At 36.1% G+C, this 20,132-nt stretch overlaps 1 protein-coding gene across 1 annotated transcript in view; it reads left to right on the top strand.

Moving 5' to 3' along the window:
• Positions 1-20,132, top strand: part of LOC129219651 (C2 domain-containing protein 5-like) — a 155,925-nt gene that overhangs the window by 126,500 nt on the left and 9,293 nt on the right. The window contains exons 25-28 of the mRNA XM_054853925.1: positions 15,451-15,540; positions 15,618-15,699; positions 16,371-16,436; positions 19,593-19,645. Of these exons, the coding sequence (XP_054709900.1) occupies positions 15,451-15,540; positions 15,618-15,699; positions 16,371-16,436; positions 19,593-19,645 (291 nt within the window). The remainder of the gene's footprint in view (positions 1-15,450; positions 15,541-15,617; positions 15,700-16,370; positions 16,437-19,592; positions 19,646-20,132) is intronic.

Below are 20,132 nucleotides of genomic sequence, written 5' to 3'. Positions count from 1 at the left end.
TGGAAGTTTACAAATGATCCTGGTTTTTAAGGGTTCTTCTGTTCAAGGCATCAGTTAAAAGATTTATTTATTAATGTATTAATTTTTTCACCCTGTTAGTTTTCCTTTACCTGCTGCTGTATTGTACAACATTCTGCTTTAACGTTTTTTCAGCCATTCAAAATTTTTAAAATAGTAATAATAAAAATGCAATGTAATACAAGAAGTTCCGTCTAGAACAAAACGAACCTACTTTCCTGTATACCCATACTACTTTCTTGTAGGGGAAACCCCGCTAAAGTGGATACCCCTGGCAAAGCGAATTTTGCCTATAACTCCCAAATAATTAGTTGGCCAGCAGCCGTATTGTCATAGCAACGGTCGCCTGTTGCTGCTCCGTGTGCGGCATACACGTCGGGACGAGTTCGCGTCACGCGACGCCAGTGACCGAACAAAGTATGTTTTGGGGAAAACAATATTAGTTTACAGAGGTTAGTGTTTCATCTATAACTTTAATACTACTTGTGACATGTTCTTAGTTATGACTAGGATTTGATGTACGATTATGTAGCTTTCAACTGTCCGTAGACGACGAGTTTAGATGCTCTAATTTTTTATTAGTTTTTAGTAACCTCAAAAATGTACCTGAAGGGCAAAGCGGATTGGGCAAAGTGGATACCATATTCACTATGCCCGGTCATGACAAGTAACTTCATCCGAACCCGGAAGTCCTTCAATTTTAAGATCTCAAGACAATGCTACCATTGAAGACAGTCCTTATACTTCCATAGGACCTGAAACAACAGAATAAGTCCAAAGCAATAATGTTCCCTCCGCTTCACCCAAACCTGGATGTGCTAAGAACTACTACAGTCCTTCAGTTTAACGGCCTATTTCTCACCCTGCAAAACCAATAACAACACGTAAGCTAAAACTACAGAGTTCTACAATCCTGACAAGTACTCCAGTAAAGGACAATCTGAAACAAAAAATTGAAAAATCAAAAAAGACTGTCATGAAGTAACTAGATGATGTTTCGACTAAAGCTTCTCAAAAGACTTTTAAAAAGACCACTACCAAAAAGACCTCTGGCACAAAACATAGGACTGCATAAGAGAATGATAAGAAGAATGGAGTAAAGAAATTTGATGATGTAAGGTGCATTTTCTGTGATGAAATGTTAGTAGGGGAATAAGGACAGTTCAACGCCAGCCGGCGGCTCTCCGGCTCATAGCCGCCGTCCATTGCCCCTCTGACCTCCCCTCCACCCCCTCCCAACACCGCCTCATCCCCCTCCCACTTCCTCCGACCTTGGGTTGCGCCTGAATCTTGAAGAAGATGACCACCGCGTTTTCGCCCTTCCTCGTTTTCGCTCGTGAAAGGTTACGAATAGTTTTCGCGCGTTTTTAGTTTCGGTTTTCGGTTGGCAACACTTGTTGTCATGACAACCAGAGTTTTTAGTTTTCGGTTGGCAACACTTGTTGCTATGTTTTAACTTATGCTATGTTTAACGTCGGTGGCGCCATCTATTGAGAGGTTGATTTTTTATTTCCGGACTTTGAATATTTCTGCGAATTTAATTATTTTTATTTTTACAGAGTGTCGCTGCTGGGAATCGAACACACGATCTCCAAAAGGTCTTAGTAGCTGTCAGATTTAGACACGCGCAAACTGACCAAGCTACTAAGACCTGAGTGTAAGCACGTTAATTATCATCTCAATATAATTTTCACATGAGGTAAATGCACATGGCGCCACCTATTGAGGCTTTTGTGTACTTTTTCAAGCATGTATTAATCGATATAAAAGCGTATAAAGGATGATAGCACATGTATTTCTATTTTATTCTTAAACATGCATCCTAGAGAAGAGGTTGTATGGATTACGGTCCTTTATCTGAGTTTATGTTGCGTCATGGGAATCATTTATATTCTAACTGGGAAATCGGATTTTGCCGTTGATTTTCTACTTAAACCAAATGATACCTCTAATTCACTCATTACATTCCGAGGATGATTCATTTCAACGTGTCGAATAATCATTTTTCCTGCTGCAATGAAGAAGGCTTACCTGGAACCGGCTCAAGAAGCAAGTTTTGGCGGTGTCAATGCATTATTTCGTGCTTTGGAAGGAGAAGAAAGCAAGAAAGCCATTCAGAATTATCTAGCGGGAGTCGATGCGTACACTCTACACAAACCTGTGAGAAAGAAATTCCCGACGAATCGCGTATTCGTTCATCATAAAGATTTCCAATGGCAGGCAGATCTCGCCGATTTAGGAAGTTTACAGAAACATAATCGTGGTTATCGATATATATTAACATGTATCGATATTTTTTCAAAATATGGATGGGCAAAGCCTTTAAAAACGAAACAAGGTCGAGAGATTGTCGACGCCTTCAAATCCATTTTTGCAGAGAGAAAACCCAAGTTACTCCAAACGGATCAAGGTGGTGAATTTAAAAATGCACTGTTTCAAAAGTTTCTACGAGACAATCAAGTCAAGTTCTTCACAACTTTTAATGCAACGAAGGCTTCAGTAGTGGAAAGATTCAATCGTACTTTGAAAACTAAAATGTGGAAATATTTCACAAGTCAAAATACTTACAACTATATTGATGTGTTAGACGATTTGATAAAGAGTTATAATACTACTTACCATTCCACCATCAAGAGGGCACCTGTTGAAGTGAATGCGAATAATGAAGGACAAGTGTATTTCGCGATCTACGGAGATAATCAAGATGCGGAAAGGAAACCATGTGTTTACAACGTGGGTGATGTCGTTCGTATTTCTAAACAAAAACTCACTTTTGAAAAAGGATACGAAACAAATTGGACAGAGGAATTATTCATCGTCACCGAATGTGTCAAAAGAACTATTCCCGTGTACCGTGTGAAAGATTTAATGGGTGAACCCATCCAAGGAACTTTTTATCCTCAAGAATTACAAAAAGTCAAACTGAAAGAAGATTATACTGTCGAAAAAATATTACGAAAGAGAAAAAAGGAAAGCAAAACTGAATATTTTGTCAAGTTTCGTGGTTATCCGGAAAAATTTAACCAATGGATTCCGGCCTCACATTTATCCAACCTATAAATACTTGAGACACGATATCATTTGCTCACTCTGCAAGATGGGCTCGTTCTATGTGACTTTGCCCAGCGACAGCTCATTAAACTATTTCCCAGATAATAAAATATCCCATTTTATTACACGTCTACCGACCCCAATTGAACTGACTGGACATTGGGATTGTGCATTGGTGGAAGTCATTTACCCGCATACTTGGTATAATGTGAATCGAGAGAATAATTTAATTGGATTCGATCTAGGTGATGGAAAAGAATTAGGAAGAAATATTCCACCCGGATGTTACGAAAATGTATCCGACATTTTGAAGGCAATCAACATACCCGATCATGATAATAAGATTTCCTTCAATTACAATCACGTCACGAAACGCGTTCGTGTTAAAGTGAAAAACAATGCACGCGTTGTCTTTCATGAAGGATTATCGCAGATGTTAGGATTTCCCCCAATGGTTATAGGGGGCGATAGCGACAAAAATGTTGAACAGACCGTGTTCAGCCCGCAGATTGCAGATCCTAATGCACATTTCAGAGTGCTAATGGTTTATACAGATATTATCGAACCTCAAATCATAGGCGATGTGTATGCTCCGCTCCTGCGAACAATTAAAGTTAGCGGTTCCGACGGAGAAATGGTCAGCGTGGAATATGAAAGACCTCACTATTTGCCCGTGAGTCGAAAAATTATTGACACTATCGAAATCGTTATAAGAACCAACACAGGAATGTTAGTGCCATTCGAGCGTGGAAGGTCGTACGTGAAACTTCACTTTCGTCAGAAATTCCTCTCATGATGTATATTCCATATCAATGCTGTCAAAAATCCTTTGAGGATTACTACACCCATCAATCTGGAAATGGTCTTAATTATTATCAAGGTGCACCCTATCAAAGAGGCTATGGTTTCGGAGGACTCTTTAAATCTTTCTTCAGGGCTGCAGTCCCACTTTTCAAGTCGGGTGCCAAAGCGGTCGGTAAACAAATTTTGAACAGTGGTGTTGATGTATTCAACGATGTCTCACGTGGTGAAAATCTCAAAGTGGCCGCTAAACGACGTTTGAAGGAAGCCGGCAAATACTTAACGGATAAAGCTGCAGTTAAATTAAAGACCATGATCGGGTCCGGCAGAAGGAATAAAAAGCGCAAACTTCCCAAGAAACAAGTCAGTGTTCGTAAAACCAAGAGAGTGAAAACACATCACGATATTTTCTCTTAAAAAAATGTCTTCTCTCATTCATCGCGATTCCCCAGTGTGTGTGAAATCAGAACTGGACTTATTCACACTGCCTCCCACTCAAGCTGCCATTGAAAAAGGACAATTTGTCGAATATCACCCCATTGCAAGCATTCGAGACGGATCACCTCTCGAATTTTCAATATCTGGAAGCGGTGTGGAATATACAGATCTCAACGCATCCTACATTTACGTGAAAGCGAAAATCGTCAAAGCGGATGGATCCCCCATATCACCGAAAACCTCCAAGCCCGATGGATCAGAAGTCGAAGAAGTTGTAGTGCCAACCAACTTATTTCTCCATTCTCTGTTCTCACAAATCGACATCAGTTTGAATGAACGAAATATTTCATCTGCAAGCAACACTTATCCATATCGTGCATACATTGAAACTCTGCTAAATTATGGAGAAGATGCCAAGAAAAGTCAACTTACCTGTGAGCTGTTTTACAAAGACGAAGATCCTGAAGAAATCGACCCCAATGCTGTGAATGCTGGACCCGGATTGAAATCAAGATATGAGCTCAGTAAACACAGTAAAACATTTGATATGATCGGACAATTACACTGTGACATATTCCAACAGAATCGACTCATGTTAAATTTAGTCGATATTAAAATTAAAATGACTCGAAGCAATGCAGCGTTTTGTCTTCTATCGTCAAAAGTGGATGCTGCATACAAAGTGGTATTGGAACATGCGTCATTATTTATACGAAAAGTTCAAGTGAGTCCTGGAGTTTCACTCGGTCATGCGAAAGCTTTAGAAAAAAGTTCTGCCAAGTATCCCATCGACAGAGTTTTATGTAAAACTTATTCTATTTCGAAAGGAAGTTTTTCCTTCATGCAAGATAATGTATTTCTAGGTGCGATGCCGAAAAGAGTAGTGATCGCATGCATTGAAAATGCGGCTATGAACGGACAATATTCAAAGAACCCTTTCTTATTTTCACACCACGATGTAAATTTCATCTCTATTTACGTTGATGGTCAACCCGTACCAAGTAAACCTATGGAATTGGATTTTAAAAATAATAATTACATTCGTGCCTATCACAGTTTGTTTGATGGATTCAATAGTGATAAGGGTATCTATTTGTCTCGTGAACAATTCGCACGCGGAACGACACTTTACAATTTTGATCTCACAGCAGACCTATGCAACGGTCCTCATTTAAATTTACAACATCAAGGAAATTTGAGAGTTGAAATTAAATTTAGCACTGCCATCGAAGAAACGCTATCATTATTGATCTATGCCGAATTTCAAAACGTGATTGAAATTACAAAATCTCGTCACGTGTTGTGTGATTTTGCAAATTAAAATGGATTCAAATCAAATACAGAATATTCTTCAAAGTGACTCAATTACCAAAAAATATTTTCTGGGTGTGTTTCCCAGTGATCATCTGGCGGACATTGTCATCGATACGACGCCCTCTTGTTTTATTGCAAACGTGGATACTTCAACGGAAGCCGGAAGCCATTGGGTGGCTTTTTATGTAGACGGAAAACAATTGGAATTTTTTGATTCTTATGGGAATCCGCCTTCTTTTTTCAAAGGACACATTGATGATTTTGTATCACGATTTTCAAATGTAAACTTTAATCCCATGACATTGCAAAGTAATGTCACGGCAGTATGTGGTCAATATTGTATTTATTATTTGTATTCAAAATGTCGCGGTCATTCATTGAAAAATATATTGTCTTCTTTTATAGATTCACATGTTTGTAATGATAAGATTGTATACAATTTTATTGCGAAACGTTTTCATATATTTCCGAATTTTAATCAATAAATATATTTAAACGAATATTTTCTTTGTCTGTCTCTCATTCGCCATGGAGTTTCCAAAGTTGGAGGTTCCTTTTACGATGGTCGCAGCCGGACCAACTTCTTCGGGAAAGTCATTTTTCGTTGCCGATCTCATCAAACATAAACGTGAGATGTTTTCAATTGTCCCCGACAAAATTGTATGGTTCTACGGGATCTATCAAGAATTATATGATACGATCCCCGATGTGACGTTTGTGGAAGGATTTCCTTCAAATTATCGAGAGTATTTGGGGAATTATACGGTTTACATAATTGATGATTTAATGCATTCTTGCGGTAAAAATGAAGTCATGACTAAATTGTTCACGCGTGGAAGTCATCATATGAATATATCTGTAATTTTCATCACACAAAACTTTTTCCACAAAGGAAAAGAAATGCGTGAAATTACTTTAAACGCACATTATATTCTTCTTTTCGAAAATAGGAGAGATTTGAGTCAAGTGACTCATTTAGGAAAACAGATTTTTCCCAGACATTTAAAATTTTTTCAAGAAGTGTATGAGGATGCGACGAAGGAGAAATTTTCATATCTGTTAATCGATTTGAAAAATGAAACACCCGAGGAAATGCGTCTGCGCACAAATATTTTACCCAATCAAACACAGTACATATATCAGAGAAAAATAGTATAAAGTGAAAGGATATAAATAATAACATTCATTTGTCATCATGACAATTACCAAGCAACAGCTGAGCGAGCTACATCTTCTGCAGATTTGTCCAGCAAAACTTCAAAAAGAGTTATTAAAAAAGATTGATGTGAAATGTATCAAGGCAATTTGTGAGTGCTGTCACAACACATTGAAAGGAAATATTCCTCTATCAAAACATCAAAAGAAGAACTTGTCAAAGCACAAGACAACTTTGCGCAAATTAGCAAATCGTAAATTAGCTTTGTCGAAAAAGCGGAAGCTGGTTGTTCAAAAAGGTGGATTTTTGAATTTTCTCATTCCTGCAGCTGTAAGCGTGCTATCAACTATACTCGGAAATGGAACACGCTAAGAAATATTCCTTGGTTCCCGAGGAAATATTTCTGAAACATACAGTCACTTCCAATCAGTTGAGTGAATTGGATCGTGAAATGTTAAAGATTTTACAGAGCAAGTTAGCGGATCATGAAAAGTTATTGAAATATACAGAATTGCTACAAAGGAAGTTGAACATGACAGAATTCAACCCAAGATGGACCCAACCTCAAGAAAATAAAGTTATTGAAAAAGAAGAAGAAGAAGAAAGAAAAATAACAAAAACTGAAAATTATGAATCTACGATACTGAAAAGTGTTGCAAAGAATTACCTGCATCAAGCAAGAAATCTGTTGGATCTCCTGAAGAAACATTCCGATCTTTTATCATGGAATGAAAAAGGACAAATTATTTATAAAAAACAAAACATTCCGAATAGTAATATTGCGGATCTGATGAATTTAATTTTCAGCAATCGAAAAAATATTCATGTACCATGGAAAGATGAATTTTTACACACGTTAAATGAAATAAATGTACCCAAACATTTTGTGAAAAATAAGTATTTAACAGATGTGACTCCAACTTTTGTACCTAAAGCTGTCAATGTACCTTCGTCTCTCGATACACCCAGAAAGAAAAGGGCGAAAAGACAGCCCGATTTTGTATGGGATACTATGTATCAATAAAATATTTTAGTTCATTAATTCTGTCTCGTTATTATTTTCGCTACATGCAAATGAAAACAATAAAAGCAGTTAAATGGAATAATACATTTATTGAACAAATAAAAATAGTATATACAAAAACTACTTACAGATCAGCCGTTCGCTCCTTCAAATAATCCACTGTAAACATTGCAATTTGAGTCTCACTTAAACATATTTTTTCGGAAATGCTATCGCAAAGTTCGACAAAGTTCATAGTAGTGAAAATATTTTCATTTTCACATAATAGAGTGTATTTGTCCTTGGATGTTAACGACATACATTCATGTCTTCTTTGTGAGGGATGTTCTACCTTACAGCCGGCACATTCAAAGTTTTTTAATACAGTTCGCCGCATTTCTTCAATGAAGCAATCGTGCGCAAGTTCAGGCGCTACAACTTCATCAATCGTTGGAGCTTGAATATTTTTTCGTTCAACACGGAGCATTTCACGAAATATGGTGAAAATTGCACGGAGGATCTCTCCTAGAATACCATCATCTTCTTCTTTCAAAATTTTTCTAACGTCTTCTCGTAATAAAATGGGAGGTTTTTGTATACACATTTTACCGTCGACTTCTTCTAACTGATGCACTTCGCACTGCTTTTCTCTGGTAATAACAATAGCATCCGTTCCAACGACAAAGTTACTACTCGCGTAGTGGGAATTAAAGTCCCACATTTTTGTTAAAAAATGCAGCCAACTCGGTGGTTGAAAATTCACTTCGGCACCCGAAACAGTATTTTCTAACTGAATTACGATTTTTCCATTTTGTCGTAGGCATACACTGATGTTCAAATCTGTCGGTAAACTTCTAATGTTGTTCTTTTTCTCTTCAAAACGTTGAAGGGAGCTCGAAAGGAACTTTTCCAACCAATCGTCCCGAGGGAGTGTAGGGTTTTCTCCTTCACTAAGTGGAGAAACGACGGGGGAGGGATCCACTGAGGCATGAGGCGAAGCAAAGTTCATTGATGTATCACTTTCTTGAGACATGATGCTTGTCGAAATTTCAGGCTGGTTAAAGAGGGAGGCATCATCATCCAGTGCCATTCTCATTCGTTTCGCTGTAGGTGGGTTTGCGTCACTCATGATGTTTCGAAATGTAATGCTAATCCTCGGTAAAGTCACAGTTCTGTCAGGTTTAATTCCATGCGTAAATAGTTCATTGGTAGGTGGTAACATCACGTACATACTGCCATGGCGACATAGTAATTCTTGAGGTTGAAATCCACGTCTTTCAAATGTCAGCGTTCTGGACGCACCCAGACTCACACAGGCAACACCGTTGGAGGGGTTTACGCTTTTCTCGTCGTCTTTATGCGAGCCCAATGCCGCGGTCCCATCGGGAAAATAGTTCAATAACGCGTAGTTGTACGATTGTCCAGTCGCAGCTTCCACATCTTCTTTTATTCGCAACATCACCGGAGTCCATTCGTGTGCAGGGTTCGACGTGCCAGAGTATTGGTAATCAAGTCCAGTATCTCCGAATGCGAAACTTTTGCGTTTTGGGGTATAGTGTCTCCCATGGACGATCACATTGATAGTCTGGAACGGCAATTTCAGCAGTTCATTGAATATGTTGTTGGCGACTTCACGAGTGTAGAATTGTTCTTTAACAAGAACATTCAAACCATTTGCACTTAGTAAGTAATCCATTCTTGAAGAGAGGGAGAGAGCACCGAGCAACTGAACACCACACATAAAAATCTGAGCGAGAATGAAAATTTTATCAGGATAACAACCTCACTTCCAGTCGTGGCGCTGTAATCGCTCTGATTGATAATCACAAGATAGTTAATCATCGACCTCACGTGCCCAGAGGAAGGGACATAGCAATGACATCTTATCAATGCTTAATCAGCTGATTCACCATCCTGTGTTTTCAGACTGTGTCCGTCCGGTGCTTAATCATCACTGACCGAAGGGTAATCATTATCAACGCGTGTGATGATTAATCTATATTCGATCATGTGATCTTCAACCTTTCGTATGAGTCGACCTGATTAGAATTGCCTCATTTGCACGTTGTAAGTTGCCATGCAAAGAGGTTTAAATCGCTTAGGATTGAACATTGACGATTTTGATGTTCGCATTGAGTGAGGCTAATATCATGACAAGTCCAATTTCAAAACGTTTTGCGATTCGAGATGTGGATGATTTCCCTCTCTTCAATCATCCTGAAACGGTAATTGCATCGGACAGCTCTCCTCTACGAAAAAAAGTTCCGAGTCGATACACCGCATCTCAATCTGTTTTTGAAAGTTGTGAATTAAACATTGTGAATGCTGTGGACGAGAAGTGTACTCCTGCCGAACAAATTGAACTTCCAACGTTGGAGAAACCCCCCGCACCATCAACAAGCTTGATCGAAGAAAACGGACCCCATCAGATTCTCAATATGAACGAAAGACCTCCCATGGGGTTGACTCCCATTCTTCCTTCCGATGACCGGGTTGATGCAAATCTAAAAGGTACCCTTCCACGATTTGCTGAGAGAAAGATAAAAGCTTATGATTTACAATTGGGAACCTTTCTATATGTTGTGGTTAAACCAAATGGAAGTATAGTAATGATGATTGAAGACTGCAGTAATGGGAAAAAAATTAATTTCTCACCTCACGCTTTCGTCGACTTCATGGGAAAAATGTGCAGTTTTAATCTTGTGTATAAAGACTGCAGTTTTGTTGCATACAATGAAATAATTGTATTTAATGTAGCAGGACAATGTACAATGTATCATGTTGATATCTCTGAATCGAATGTTATATTCAACAATGAAAAATTCGTACTTCATAGTGAATCTGCGAAGTGCTTAGTGAATAGTTTTTGCATGATTATGGAAAAATTACTCGAAATAATGTTTTCAACGATTTTACAAGATATGATCCGTGCTTATCGTGATGAATTTAAACCGAAAAAAGTGATTAACGAACATAGTAAAATTCATAAGCGTATGTTGAGCAGTATGCATGATTGTCTGAACGAAAACTATCGCTGTGCGAGATGTAAAATATTGTATCAATCGCAATCGAAACATGAGTGTATGTCGCAAAACTTTCATTCGAAATATCTATGCAGCGAAAATTATATTTTTCTAACTGTTAATTTAAATGAACTTGCAAGTAAAATTTCACAATCGGTTTGGATATATGATAGTATGATACAAGAAATTGATTTTAAATATTTTAAAAGTCTAAACACCTATCTGTAAGTACTTTCATTATTATTAGTAATGTGTATGTTAAAATTAATGTATTTGGTTCAATTTCTCTGTTTTTATTTGTATGTATTTTCAACTATGACAATTTATTTTATACATTTTGTTTTTTAAATAATAGTTTGAGAAAAAATATTATATGAATAAAATTATTTAAAGACTTAGAAGAAACGCTAGAATGAAATCATTTGAGAAAATGTTTTCCTTCCATTGTGTGTATGTGTGAAAGAGAGAGAGAGAGAGAGAGAGAAGTTCTTATCTTCCTCCCCTTTGACCACTTGTGGTTTTCGAAAGAGAATTCAATGAAGAAAATTTTCTATTTCTTTCTTTATCTGCCAAAACAAGATGGTTCGAATTCATTGAAGTGCAAACACCTCTGCAGATAAGGGGGTAGGATTTTTCAACGAGAGGGGAGATGAGTTTGTTCTCTTATGACTGTGTAAGCGCGATTCACTGATTGGCAAAACCCCTCCTCCCATTATCTAAAGGATATGAATCAGTTCGCAAGGTTGAAATTTAGCCCTGCGCTCTGCAAGAGAAGATTGTACGTTTAAGTGTATGAGAAGACAAGGTGTTGTAAAATTTTTTATATAATGGATCAATTAAAGCATCGATTCGTTGGTTGAAGCGTTAACACTCCACACTTATGAAAGTATTGATTTGATTATAACAAATTCTTTGGAGATGTTTATTTCGGAAATTTGATGTGTTCGCGATGAACGTATTTCGAAAATTACGCAAAATATGTTTGCTCTTTCGAAGAATGCTGTGGAATATGCTTAGAACGAGACGATGGTACATATATTGAGCTGGAAATTTGAATTAATTAAATGAATAGTGTTAAATTAAATGAAACTCTTGAAAAAAAAAAAAAAATCTTTATCGTGAAAAAATTAGTGTCAAAATGTGAACTGATTGAAAATAGTTAAAGACTAAAAATGTAAGAAAATAGTTAAAGATTGGAAATGTCAAAAAATAAACTAAGTATAAAAAAAAAATCGTGAAAAATGAATAAAAGATCTTAAACATAACCAAAAGACCTTAAAAATAATCGAAGACCTTAATGATAAAAAAAAATAATAATAATAATCAAACTCTGAAATGTATGAAAATAAACTGATTCGTAAAAAAAAAATAATCAAAAACCATAAAATCGCGAAAAATATTTTCAAAGTTCCTATTTTATTCGGCAAATTCTTTGGTAACTTATTCGTATTCTAAATTAGGTGAATTGTTATGCATCGGCAGACTAATTAAAAAAAAAAAAAAGTTGATGGGGTGTATTGATTTAATACACCGGGTTGGTTTTGGTGGGACCATCAACTTAAAACTAAAATTTATTTTTATGAAACTTCACTAATTAAAGTTCCAACTCAAGGAAAATTCGACTAAGTCCAGTATCTTTGTAAATAAAAAAAAATATATATATTGCCATCCTAAAAGTAGTAACTTTTTGGATGATATGTCAAAAAGTAACACATGTAGCTATACAAACAACTGTGACATATTGCCATTCCCTAAAAACAAAACTTCGACCATCAACTTAAAACAAAAAAAAATTAATTTTGCGAAAAATAGCTCCATAACCTTTCACGAGCGAAATCGCGGGTAGGCGAAAACGCGTTGCGACATTTTGCCATTCCCTAAAAACGAAGATTTAAAAAAAAAAAAAAATTCCAAGTCCAAAAAATCACGGAAAATCTTCAAAGTCTCAATAGATGGCGCCATGTGCATTTACCTCATGTGAAAATTATATTGAGATGATAATTAACGTGCTTACACTCAGGTCTTAGTAGCTTGGTCAGTTTGCGCGTGTCTAAATCTGACAGCTACTAAGACCTTTTGGAGATCGTGTGTTCGATTCCCAGCAGCGACACTCTGTAAAAATAAAAATAATTAAATTCGCAGAAATATTCAAAGTCCGGAAATAAAAAATCAACCTCTCAATAGATGGCGCCACCGACGTTAAACATAGCATAAGTTAAAACATAGCAACAAGTGTTGCCAACCGAAAACTAAAAACTCTGGTTGTCATGACAACAAGTGTTGCCAACCGAAAACCGAAACTAAAAACGCGCGAAAACTATTCGTAACCTTTCACGAGCGAAAACGAGGAAGGGCGAAAACGCGGTGGTCATCTTCTTCAAGATTCAGGCGCAACCCAAGGTCGGAGGAAGTGGGAGGGGGATGAGGCGGTGTTGGGAGGGGGTGGAGGGGAGGTCAGAGGGGCAATGGACGGCGGCTATGAGCCGGAGAGCCGCCGGCTGGCGTTGAACTGTCCTTATTCCCCTACTAATGTTCATTGAAAAAGATGATCGGCCAACGGATACAATGTGTATTTGTACTCAGTGGTGTCATAAAAAGTATTCAGCATTCTAAGATAGTAATGATTTTCTTTGTGATAACTGCAGAAATTTTTTTTTTTTTCAATATGCTCCTAAATTTTGGATATTGACTTTTTTTAGTTCTTCTCTGTTTGTTATAATAATTAGTATTGTAAAAAAATGTTTTTTTAATATGAGCCTTTAATTTTCGATGCTTGTTTTTATGCTTGTTTTTATTTTTAATTTATATTTCTTTGTTTGTAATAACTACAATAATTAGCATTGTAGCAAAAAAAATGTTTTTTAATATGCTCCATTAATTTTCGACGTTTATTTTATTTTTAAATTCAATTTCTTTGTTTGTAATAACTACAATAATTAGCATTGTAGCAAAAAAAATGTTTTTTAATATGCTCCATTAATTTTCGACGTTTATTTTATTTTTAAATTCAATTTCTTTGTTTGTAATAACTACAATAATTAGCATTGTAGCAAAAAAATGTTTTTCGGATATGTTCCTTTTGTTTTCGATGGTTATTTTATTTTTAATGTTTAGTTTTATGGCAAATAATGTTGGTGTTCGCTTTGCCCTGGTACCGAATCCACTTTCCCCGGGGTATTGGGTAAAGTGGATATTTATGTCATTGTGGAAAACTGGCCTTATATCTAGTAGTGTAATTAATATTGAGGACAACTGTTACTGCATTACGTAAGTTCATTAAATGAAGAATGATTATAAACAGTTGTTTCAATTTCCAAAGTAATAACTAAACGATAATAATCAAGGAAAGCTTAAAGTATTCACGTTGCCCGGGTTTCCCCTACCTGATCAATATTCTCAAAAATAGCTAAAATCGCAAATAGTTTCAAACATAATTTTTTAATATTTTAAGCTAATTTCTTGGAATAAAATATGCCATATATAAAAAATTAGATGGGGAAAAAATGAACAAATAAAATAGCAGCATCTTTTAAACAAACCACACTTTTTTCCATTTAAAAAAACAATCTTTAACCGCTTTCAAAACGAAAAAATAATAATTAAAATTAATAAGCTCATTAAAATATAAAATCATCATATCGAAAAAAAAAAAAATCGTTTCTTTCTCACCTGTTGCCAAAAATATTTTTTAAATGAATTAATGAACTTACCAAAATAAATAAAACCAATAAAATGTCAACTTAAAAAGATAATATTCATTGTCAAAAAAAAAAAAAAAAAAAAACATCTGCGCATATCTTTTTGTAAAAACATAAATGACTTCGAGTCTATCTGCCGAAAACTGAATACCTAAATTAAAACTTTAGAGTGAAAATAAAAACAAGTCATATCAACAGTATTTATTTCACAGTTAAAACCATGGCTGCGGAGTCGGAGTCAATATCATTTTGAGATAAAGGAGTCGGAGTCGAATATCCAAGAATCGGAGTCGGTCATTTTTCCTCGGTGTATAATTTTTTGCCAAAGCTACGAAGTAAGAGTCGAAGTCGGGGAGTCGGAGTCCGACTAACTGTCGGGCACAGGAGTCGAAGTCGTAGTCAGGTGCCCCAAAATTCTCGGAGTCGGGAGTCAAGAGCCATTTCCAACAAAATTTGTTTGAATCCGCCTTCAAGTGCGGAATCTACATTGACTTTCAGTTTCCCCGTAGGCGCTAATGTTAAGGGATTTGAACTGTTCAAAATTGAACGGAAAATTGTTCAAATCAAAAAGATATTTTATATACAAGTTTTTCATCAGAAGCTTTTTCGTACAAAGTTTGTTGGAAGCAAATTCGCCTCACAGTTCGGAATTGCCTTGATTTTCCCAGTAGGCGCTAATGTTAAGTTTTTTTGAACTGTTCAAAAATTGAACAAAAAATAGTCACTCAAAAGTAATTGGGGGGGGGGGGGACAGACTAACAGACATTTTCTCCCATCTCAATACCCTACTTTCCAATTTTAATTTTTGCAATATTTATTTATTTATATATTTATTTTTTGTAATATTTTCAGATGCATTAAGCCTTTTTTCATGCTTTTTTCTTCTTTCTCTGATTTTTACTGGGAAAGTAGGCTAAAAAAGGTGGATTTTCTCCTTTTCCGTTTCAGAGTCTGTTTGTGAAACTGAGGCGGTTGGTTCCGTGCTGCCTGACCGGTCTCGACTTTCGGGTCGATCTCGTGGAACAAGACGACTTGCAGGTGAGTAAATGTCCCTTCCCGATCGATGTTGTTGTTCGTGTTGTGTCGACTCGTTATGCACTGAGAATTGTTTTCAGGTGACAGTACTAGGCCTTGCTGTGGGGTTGAATAACTCGTTGACGGAAGCTAGCAGTTCGGCCTGCAAGCAATCTAAAAAAAGTAAGTTTTTGCCAAAAATAAAGTTGAAAAAGAAAAAAAAAAAGACCCTGGACGGTAGAAAGGATGAAGGGGTCGAATTTTGTGGAAGAAAAACTCTGGAATTAGGGACAAGTTTTCAAGAGATAACTTTACTTAACGATTACTATACTTAATCACAGAAAAAAAAGCCTTTTAAGTTGAGGAAAATTAATTTCGAACAACAGCTGACACAAAAATGTTTTTATACAACAAATCGTCTCATTTTGCATGAAATAACTAAAATTTTATCAAAAAAAAAAAAAAAAAATCAGTGGTGCCCAGCCTAGAACCCGAGGTTATATGGGACCTCTATAACCATTTACTTATTTTTTATGTTTGTTCATTTTTTAAACATTTATTTTATTTGTTTTGTTTGTTTTTTTATTTTATTTTTATTTGTTTCCAAGCAATGTTTGTTTTTAAGCAATCGGCGAATTGCCTCAGCGTGCCCCTTATTTATACCTCGCGAGATTGATGATTACCAATCTCGCGAAATTTTCTTGCGAAGTATCTAATAACAGCGGCTTCGGTTTCACCCGTTCGTCTCTTTTTGACCATGGGCGTGTCTTGTCTTTTTCATTTCCTTACCCTATGGTTCTTTTACTGCTTTCCTTGCTTCAGTGACTCTTTGTTTTATTTCTGTTCTAATCCAGGCGGTGACTACGATTTAATGTTCCCGATGGATGAAGACAAAGTGGCGGATTCGGCTCCAGTGTTTGGTAATTTGGTTTTTCTCATTCTTCAAAAAAATAAATAAATAAATAAATAAAATAAATAAATAAATAAAATTCAATTAACATTGAGGCATGTTCAAAAAAGGTTTTCATCCGTAAAATCTAGAATTTTGAACTCTTGGAAGAGCAGGGCATTTAGTTAAATGAGACTAATAAAGATATTTACTCAGATTATACAGGAGGCAAATAGAGTCAGGAGCATTGATTCGATGACGTTGCGTGCGGAAGCAGTTATGGCCAGATAAAAGACAGAACGTGGCTACGGTTTTGTTCCTAGGCCATTCGACTACTTCCAGAATCTGCCTAAACCATTATTTACTTTTGTTTTTATTTTCGAGTTCTTGAGAGAACTGGTTCTTGAGGGCTTTCCTATGAATTGACCTGAAGGAGCCGTAGGAGAGGCAAGATTGTGGTGTTTGAAAAATGAAATTTTCTTCTTAGCCAAAGAAATCGGCAGCTTTATTACCCTGAACCCGACAATGGGCAGGAATCCATTAGTGTACAACACTTTTGCCAGTATTTGAGAACCAGTAAAAAGGGAAAAACAGCAATCCATAGTGCAATAGCAGGAATAACTCTGTAAGTCAATATTATAATGATTAAACAAGTCATTAAAATACTGTAACCCGAGAAAAACTGATTTAATGACATATTTGTGGGTCGCAATCTACAAGTTAAGAACTGTTCTATAACTTTGTACAAAGCTAGAAATTTTCTTCTGCATAACTAACCGTAAAGATCTTCAAAAATGCCCTTGATATTTTTTTTTCGCTCATCAAGTTATCCTCATACAGCATCCTCGTATAAATAATGGCCGATGATCGAGTAACCCGCGTGTTTCAATAATGAGATCGTGTCACGGCATGATAATTTGATAAAATGTTTTGGTAATGTTTAACATGCAGAGAAAGGCTTTATCGTGACAAGGCTAAACTCGATCCAGTAACTTAATTGTTTTATTAGTAAGACTGTCATTTCAGGGTGATGAAGAATTAAAAAAAAAGTGGTTGAAAATTAACGCTATCCACTGGAGTTAAGGGTTAATCCCCTGGAGTTCGAGTTAAAATTTGAAATATCAAAATGTCACCAAACAGGCAATTGCTTCGTTCAAATGTAGAAGAGTAGAAGCAATTTTCATCCGTCATACCCTGACAGGCGACTTTCTAGATAATGATAAAATGCATACAAGATTTTCAGGCAGTGAAGAGCGTTTGACCATAAATAAGATTTAAAAATAAGTTCACAAAATTTCGGACGATATGGAATCACGTAAATACAAACTGTGTTGCAAAATAATGAAAGAAGAAAAAAAAATATTATGAGAAGTCTAAACAATACGTTACTTGTAAGGAATACATCAAAAACAAAAAATGCTTACCCATTTATTATTTTCTACTACCTACGCACAAATATTAAAGCAATATTTTCAAACAATCCTTGCAGTGCAACTGAGTTTAAATGGTTTTTCTATACCTTACTATGTTTAATAAATGGTTACTTTGCTTACTAAAATAAATTCGTTACATTTCATTTCCTTTTCCCACCTCAATCGAGAAAAAAAAAAGGTTCCCTGCGCATGCATACAAATGCATTTTAAAAATACGCCTCTCAACTCTGAATGTTCCTAAAGGGAATAAAACATTAAAAAACAAACCAAGTACTTATGAAATCCTTTCTCCAAACATTTTGACTCCATTTAGAATGTGCGTTTTTTGTTGGAACGGATAATAAAGTTAACAAAAGGAATTGTAAGAAAGTGACTCTTATGTGAAGAACTTAATTTAAGACAAAATATGTAACGTTTGATTGATTGAATACAATTTAAAAGATTATAAAAAGATTTCTGGGGGAATTGAAGTATTGTTATTTTTATAAGCTCTTACAACTATTTGTGTTTTACCTCTAATAGATTAAAACAGGGTCAATAGATGTTGGTTTTGACTACCCAATTGATGTCATTTATGAAAAAAATTCAGAACTGAAGTGTTGTTTTTTTTTCTCCCTCTCCTACCTCTGTTGATTTATCCCCGCATCACTCACTGAGCGTAAATCAGCGTCTTAGTTTTCTTGCTGACAAAAAGTGTATAGTCCGACTGTCAGGACTTGCCTCTTCACGATGTCTTGTTTCAGAAGTATCTCCATGAAAGTGCGTTTGGTAGATTGAAAATAATGGATGAAATGGAGAAAATGGGGTTGCCTTAAAAAAACTTAAAGCCAGTCATTTTTAACATTTTTGCCAAGTAAGGCAGTTTGAAAATACAAACAGAATGCAGTTAGAAGCTGCTTGGTCTTTAACGTTTTAGTCATAAGGAATCACATAACGAAAACGTATTAGAAGTACTATGTACGTTTTTATTCAGATCAATCCTAAAAATATTATGTTTCAATCATAAAAATTAGCTTTGAAAGAATGATAAACATTTAACTCAACTCAATTAGCAAACAACAAATTAAACATAAAAGATTGATCTTCATAAAATTGACCACAATCTCATTTTAAATAAATTATAACACTAAAAAAAAAATCTTCCGAACTATAGTCAAATAGTTAATTCCATCAAAAATGTTAAAAAATACTTTCACATCGCTAAAACGTTGCAAAATTCGTAAATATGCCAACCTTTAATTCTGCTATCTACTTGTTTTAAGCTATTTTTCTCCACATCACCCCACCTTTTAGCGATGCGCCTTAGGTTCTACCGTATGGGGGGGGGGGGGGCACTTGCCCCCATCCACGGCTGGGATCTGCTGTCGGAAGTCGTTTTGTTGCCACGGACGGTATGGTACTTATTGCGTCGGGGAAGATCCCGGTAAGGGGTAAACTCAAAGCTGGGCATCCGCCCAGCTTTGAATTTACCCCTTAGTGTGTGAACCTTGCTCACTGTGAGATTATTTTAAGGTATTGGACTCGTTTCTACCTTCCATGGGTTAAACCCTCACCAGGATTGGCACAGTGATGATTAATGGGGTTTAAATAAATAAATAACCTCCGTTCACTTGGAAAGTCTGAAGGTGAATCCAGACTGTAAACAAGTTCGTTTTTTACTGCTAGAACTAGGCGCTGGTTCACGTATAGTGACTTGGGCTGAGTGATGCGGTGATTATGGCTCCTGTTTGTAACAGTGAATTGTTTGTTTTCAGGACACAAACGAAAGCCGTCGCTCCACATGAGTGAGAGAAGCTACTGCTACCATGTAAGTACTTTCACTCAAAACGAAAACTCTTATTTTAGTCATTTCCGTAAGCCGGGATCAGAGATTAGCAGGGAGGATCACAGCGTGGGACACTTGGCGCGTTTTCAAAAATTTTCGTTAAACTTGAATTTAACTAGGAGCTTTTTTTTAAATTTGAATGTAAACAATGAAGCTGAATGCAATACACCAGACATCCCGTTTATCTCATCCAGAGACTGCAGTTTCGTTCTTGTTAGAGATAATCAATTTGGAATAGTGAACAACTAAACTGAAGACAGATGTCATTCATTGAAGCTGAGAGCTCTGACAAATTGGTAGATAAAGTAACTTTATCTCAACCGCGGGAAGGGGAGTATTCCACCCTTCTGTCAAATTGCAGTTCTGTGGCAGAAGGGAGGGGGTGAAGGGTATCATAGCTTATTGAAATAAAATAAATACAATGTGTTTAATTAGAACCCAAATATAAACACTTGGTTCAAAAAATATA

The sequence above is a fragment of the Uloborus diversus genome, chromosome 4 (genome assembly GCF_026930045.1).
Source record: "Uloborus diversus isolate 005 chromosome 4, Udiv.v.3.1, whole genome shotgun sequence".
Classification (NCBI taxonomy): Eukaryota; Metazoa; Arthropoda; class Arachnida; order Araneae; family Uloboridae; genus Uloborus; species Uloborus diversus.
This window is presented reverse-complemented; position numbering and strand designations above follow the sequence as displayed.